The sequence below is a fragment of the Lactuca sativa genome, chromosome 9, assembly GCF_002870075.4.
Source record: "Lactuca sativa cultivar Salinas chromosome 9, Lsat_Salinas_v11, whole genome shotgun sequence".
NCBI classification, from domain to species: domain Eukaryota; kingdom Viridiplantae; phylum Streptophyta; class Magnoliopsida; order Asterales; family Asteraceae; genus Lactuca; species Lactuca sativa.
The window spans coordinates 80,495,715-80,502,715 of record NC_056631.2 but is presented as its reverse complement, the minus strand read 5'-3'; the positions used below and the strand labels follow the sequence as shown (position 1 = coordinate 80,502,715).

Genomic DNA, 7,001 nt, shown 5'->3' with positions numbered 1-7,001 from the left:
GTATTCAATGCACATCCGGTGTGAACCATCATTCTTCCTGATGAAGAGGATCGGCGCTCCCCACAGAGAACTGCTCGGGCGGATGAACTACTTGCCCAGCAGTTCCTACAACTGTGATGACAGCTCCTGCATCTCGGGTAATGCCAAACGGTATGGTTCCTTGGCGATAAGGGCCGCACCTGGCACTAGGTCGATCCTAAGCTCGACGCCTCTCCGGAGGCACTCCCAGTAGCTCCTCCGAGAACACGTCAGTAAACTCCCAGAATACTGGAACCTCTGAAACTGGAATCTGATCCCTGAACCGTGTATCCACCATATACGCTAGATAGCCCAGACACCCGTGTTGAATATATACTGCCGAGCCCTGGCAGCTGAACAAAACCCTAATCCCAATCTGGTACCCTTGCCATAGACAATCAGCTCTCCCCCACTTGGGGTTCGAACCACTACCCACTAACCCTCGCAGTCGATCATGGCATCGAAACGACTAAGCCAGTCCATGCCCACAATCACACACATCCCCCATGGGAATCGGAATCAAGTCGATCGGAAAAGATACCCCGAAAATTAGGGTTTCATTCTCCAGCTCCAACTCGTCGAGTCATGTCCTCCAACTCGTCGAGTTGATCACTTAAGTTACGTGGCCAAATCAGTTCCTACCAACTCGACGAGTCGACCTTTCAAGATGAAAATTAACATTGTAAAGTTAATACTTAAGAGTTGGGGTGTTACAAAATGCTTTGATAATATCATTATCATGTTTTCTGGGAACAAATTCTGCAATGTTATTCCTCAAAAATGATACTTTGATTTTTAAATAAGCATAAACAAATCGGTCTTTTTTTACCGTAAAATTGGGGATGTCACATAGTTTTCATTGGAAATTTTAGAAAACGCATTTAGTTAAAAATTTTCCTTTTTCATTTTTGGTTACGTAAAATTAGAAAACGTGTTTATATGTACATTTTTCAATCCGTTTTCATTTTTAGAAAACAGTAATGGTGGTGGTAGGGCGGGGTGGGTGGGGTAGTGGTGGATGTCGTGGTGGTGGTGGTGGTGATGATGTTAGTAACAGTTGTGTTGGTGGTGATGGTAGCGGTGGTGATAGGATGGCAGGTGATTATGGCGACGATGGTGGTGGTGGTGATGGCGGCGACGGTAACAGGGGTAGTGGTGGATGCAATGGTAGGTCGGAATTTACGGTAGTGGTGGTGGTAGGTTGGAATTAGAAAAATATGGAAAACAATGATTATCAGTTTTTCGAAATTTTCTAAGTTCTTTGTAAATTTGGAAAATTGAAAATTTTCATTTTCCGTATTTCTTATTTTTCTTGGAAATTTTTTCCAAAAAACTGTACATTTTTTTCATAACTAAATGCACTCTAATTACTTCTAACTAAGGAATCATCTAATTTATAAGGTAATATAAATTATAGATTTTATATAACTAGGAGATAATTCCTAATAAAGATAAATCTTTAAAAAAAAACATGGCTTAGAAATTTGTTTTCTTCAAGCTATCTTACATCATTAATATCATTAATACTTAAGATCGAGGGTCTAGTGGTAAAGAATATGTTAGTTTGTCATTTCAAAAAAAACATATGTAGAGTGGCAAGAAGCTCGGCATATGTGAGCTGGCATAGATGTGGAGTTGTCGCGCAAGATGGAGAACATCGACCCCTCACCTCGGCATGTCGGGGGTTTTGTTTGCAGCTTAACTCTCTCTCTCTCTCTCTCTCTCTCTCTCTCTCTCTCTCTCTCTCTCTCTCTCTCTCTCTCTCTCTCTCTCTCTCTCTCTCTCTCTCTCTCTCTCTCAGGGATGTCAACAGGACCAAACGGGAACAGAAATAGCTTCTCCCGCCCTCGATATCAGTTATTGCCCCCGATCCCGCCCCCACCCCATTCCCCCAATTTATAGGCTTAAAACTGGTTTTTTTTTTTGCTAAACAAATTTGTTATATTTTGGTCTAAAAAACTATTTTCTATAACATTAAAAGCTTAAAATCTAGTTTTTTTAACAAAAAAAAAAAAAAAAAAAAAAAAAAAAAAAAAAACCAACATTACAAAACGACAAATCTTACAAAGTTACAAATTTAAAATACAACAAATCCAACATTAAAAAAAAAAAGTACGACATGTCCAAAAATATATGAACAGTTCACTGTTGTATCGTCGTACGATGCACAGTGTAAGAAAATCAAAAAAACCCTAAAATTAGATAATGTATTGTCAATATATTTTTTTAAGTTAAATGTATATTTTATATATAAATATACAAACGGGCCCCACGGGAGTACGGGATGGAAATACCCACTCCCGCTCCCGGTCCCAAAAATAAAATGGGGGTTTTGAGTTGAAGTTCGGTGAGTTAAACACCCCCTCCCCCAAGCTAAGGATTAAGGAATCCAAATTAACACCAAAAGCCTCAAAAAGAGCTCCAAACATCACTATTTCATCGTCCAAAAAGCCTAAGTGATCATCTCACATGAATACCCTCCTCCTACGATATTCCCCCATTAAATTTAATTGAAAATTAAAATCATTCCAGCTTACCCTAAAAATAGAATATTTTTATCTTTCATCAAAACTGAAGGCCACAAGCCTCGAATAACAACCTCACTTTATTTAATGATAATTTAACACAAATTCCAAAGCTTTTTATTTAATTAAAATAAGCAGTACATATAGTAAAAAAAATGAAGTCGCATTCTTACATCGAATGTGTCATTAATAATTTCCTTGGAAAACTGTACAAGTGGAAAGAATGCACTGAAAGCAAGACAGACATGTGTGTGTCACTGTCACAGTGTAAATCGCTTTGTATAAACATCAAACGGTTCGCTGGCTGTCAGTTGTGGTTCCTGCAGTAACAATATGATGGTTTTAAATTATCACAAAATGACAAAATACTTGGGAAAAAAGAAAAAAAATTCATATGGTAAATTTATAAAAGGTTTTGGACTTGATGTGTTTTTTCTATTAAGCTCGTTGGGAAATGGAAATTATTGAAGTGGTCCACATGGTTGTTATAATTGTGAGGGGGCATATTACATTTGACAATTCGTTACAATTCTTATGGGAGGAAGGGAGAATAAGTTTGACTTTATTGAAGATACTTAAAATACGCTTCAAAATTTATTTCAATTCTTTTTAAAATTTATTCTAGAAATAAAAGGTCGACAAAAAAAAAAAAAAAAAAACAACGCAAGAAAAGCCTGCATTAAGAATCACCAAGATGGGAATTTTGCAATTGAGTGTTTCTTTTTTTACTTAATATATAAAGTTGGGAAAGAATCTTTTTCCATTGTGTCCAAACAATTTATAAATTTACTATTATTTATTTTTTTTCTTTCCCTTTCCTCAAGTGTGTTGTCATTTTCTTAGATATTTTTTTTGAGTAAATTACATTTTTGGTACCTGAGTATAACTGATTTTTGCAAGTTTGGTCCCAAAACGTTTTATCTTATAATCTCGATCCTTATTTTTGTAAGGTTTTTTTGTCCTTATTCCAAGTAAAAGGACTATTTTTGGTCCTTGAATATAGTTGATTTTTGCAACTTTGGTCCCCAATAATATAGTCATTTTACATTTTTACTTGGAACAGAGACCAAAAAAACGTTACAAAAACCTAAAATAGTGTCCAAAACTGCAAGAGAAACCTTTTTGGGACCAAAGTTGTATAAATCAACTACACTCAGGGACCAAAAATGTAATTTACTCAGGATGAAAATGAAAATACCTGTCGAATGCCACCACCACCAAGGCTTCCTCCGGTCAAAAGCATACCAATGAGAGAAGACACTGCACCACCACCACCTAAATCACTTTCATTTTTCCGAATGGTGTTTCTCATTGAAGTCAACATATCACCATATGTTGTCCCATGCCCACGTTCTATTGCTTGTATGAATGAAAATGTCATTGCTCCGGTTGAAGTCACCTTCGATAAAGACTACACATAGATATCACATATGCATTCGTTATTAGTATATAAATTTATGAGATACCGTTTTTAGACAAGATTATTAAAAGAAAATTGAAAGTAATTACGGATGTGTCAGCAGATGATTGGTCATCATCACAGCCACTAAAGGAAATGACTTCGCCTCCATTTGTGCCCTTGAATATTCCTGATTCAGGACTATGGTCCTCCCATACATACCTCCCAGTCCTATACATCAATAAGATGTTATATACTTATATATATATAGCTAAGTATATTGTATTGATAACTAATAAGAATATAAGCTGTTATAATTAGGTAGATTTTTCAAAGGACAATGTCTTGATATGAAAAGAATTAAAAATAGAATGTTGTAATAGAAAAACGAATGAAGGTAGGATGCTATAATAAACAAATAAATTAAAGAAAGAAACAGGGCATTAGAATTAATTGTATACCTGTCCATTCTACAAAGAAATGGTAAATCTAGCATTGTGCCACTATGACAGGCATCGATAATGGCATGAAGTCTGACACCATGAGGTAGTGGTTTAACCATAGTCGCATTTATCTCATCATCAACAATCATTCCTTGAGTCTCGAAATCCAATGGGCACAGTGTCTCATCGTATCCATCAATTTCATCGCCGGTGTAGTTCCTTTGTTGGGAACCATGGCCGGAAAAATGGAATACTAAGGAATCTCCAGGCTGACAACCTTGCATCAGCCAAAACATGGCCATTCTGATGTTATGCTTTGTTGGAATCCGATAAGGATCAGTTTCCTCTTCTGAAATATCAGTTGAAGAAATGAGTGGAAAAAGTTAGTGTTTGCCTCGAATGGATAGCCTGATGTTTGGTCTAAGAGATATGAATTGGTGATTCAGACTTGAAACTAAAACGAATTGATATCGATTTTGGGGAAACCATAGGGTTTTATCTGATAAATGAATCTCAGATGAAGAACAGTATTGTGAAGAAGATGATAACTTATGAAATTAATTAATTATATCAAATGATCAAATTAAAACAATAGCGAAATCAGAAATACTTTACCGGTGAGCATGAGAATAGAGGATTCCGGGAACTTGAATTTGTTGATCAACAAGTACTTCATACACTTGGCATCATTTATGCAACCTTTCAGCTCGTGCTTCGTCCTCTTGTACGATATTCCGCAGATCACTGCCCTCTTTCTCCCGTTGACCGGCGGTGGTTGGGCAAAAGACGCTACTCGATTGTACGGCGATGGCGCTGGAGCTGCTGGTGGTGGATGCGGATGAGGTGGAGCGTAGTGGTGGTTGGAATAAGTAGCATAAGGTTGAGTAGGCAACGGCGGAGGGAGGCTCCGGGGATCAGCGACGCGTGTAATGGCTTGACAGAGGGCGCACCTTATGGCCCTGGCTCCCGCCGGTAACTGTAATGGAGTCCGGCAGTTCGAACAATCAACGAGCATCGACATTTCCTCCACTTGAAATTTATTCCGGCAATTGAAGAATTCCGGTTAGAGAAGGGTTTGTTGATTGTTTGGTGAAGAATTTCAAAAGTGGTGGGAGTTGGTAAAATAAAAGTGTTCTTACGGTATAGATAGACCTCGAGTACGCGATAACGCGAAGGCTGCCATTTAATTTGACCAAGTTTTCTTTGTGAAATTTACACTTTGCCCCCATGTGGTTTGAACATATTACCAAATATGTTTATAACTTTTTCCAACATATTTGTCGACTATTTTGAAGGTTCCGACTTTAGGAGATGCAACATGATGTGGAACAAGTTATTACATCTTTTATGCAAAGCTAAAATCTTTATTTTGGTTTATATAGATTTCTAATAAATAATCTTATCAAAAGAACTAACAAAATTTTGAATAATTTATAAGAATAAAGACCAAAAGACCTTTAGCAACTTGTTTCATGAGTTGGGGGATAGGTATCCATCAGCCAAAAACTGAGGTTTAAATCCTCTTGGGGACGAAAGATATAGATTTAGGAGTAGAGTAGTGGATATGTGTAACTTTAAAAAAAAATGGTAAACCACATCATCTGATGTCTGAACGGACAACATCAACCCGCCACAAGACCAATGTGAGAGGTCAATCAAGGAACACTAACAAGATATTGGGTATGTCAGGGTTTGAACATTAGACTTCATGTGTGAAATTACACTTCTCAACTCCTAGACTCCCATCGCGTGGGTGTACATGTGTAGCTTTATGCTACCAAAGTAACATGTGCATTCAATGAAGAAACGTAACTTTATGCTACCAGAAGGAATCAGGGCATCGTTGGATTAGTTAAGAGTTAGGACAATAATTATATTTTATCATTTTTTTAATCTTTTGTATATTGGATCAAACTGATGGAAATTAATCGATAACTCTAAATCTTTTTAAATATAAAAAATCATTATTAAATTACTAAATTACTTATAAATTGTTGGTAATTTCATGTCCTTGATTTATATTCTCTCTCTATCATATTGATGATACATTACATATTGAAAATTGAGTGATGTTTTTGATGATATATGCATGACAACATTAAATGTACGTGGGGTCATTATGTACATGAAATGAGTGATTCGCACAAATCAAGAGAAAATAATCTTTTAGGTAAGACATGGACCAAACGTGTAACAAAAACAAATGATAGGGAGCAAGTACGTAACAAAAACAAATAATAAGGACTTTTCTAGTTAAAATAATAAGTTAAGAACCAAATATGTAAATTATCTCAAGGACCATTCATGTAATTCACTCTAGAAATATATGCCAACTTACACCCACATTGACTTCGTACATTGTGTCAAATGCCAACGTTGACCTTTAATAGGCGCGTGAAACGAGGAAGGTTAAAACCCTTCACTACATATTCAGAAAAACTAAAACACGTAACATGATGCACACAATAATTTTGAGAACATGGTGTGTAGTTTCATTAAATCTTTGTATTATAAAATATACATTTAAATTGAACATTTAAGGGTCAAAGTTATAGTTGGCTATTTAAAATATAAGGTGATATATTCATCATTGAAATTTTATTTTATTTTGGACAA

General features: G+C 36.2%; 1 protein-coding gene across 1 annotated transcript; it reads right to left on the bottom strand.

Moving 5' to 3' along the window:
* Positions 1–2,637: 2,637 nt before the first annotated feature.
* LOC111895034 (metacaspase-1) lies at positions 2,638–5,543 on the bottom strand. The gene is made up of 5 exons (XM_023891120.3): positions 5,001–5,543; positions 4,404–4,734; positions 4,053–4,173; positions 3,742–3,954; positions 2,638–2,863 (listed from the first exon to the last, which is right to left on the bottom strand). The coding sequence occupies exons 1-5, from the start codon at positions 5,404–5,406 to the stop codon at positions 2,804–2,806; spliced, it is 1,131 nt and encodes a 376-aa protein (XP_023746888.1). The 5' UTR covers positions 5,407–5,543; the 3' UTR covers positions 2,638–2,803.
* Between the last annotated feature and the right edge of the window lie 1,458 nt (positions 5,544–7,001).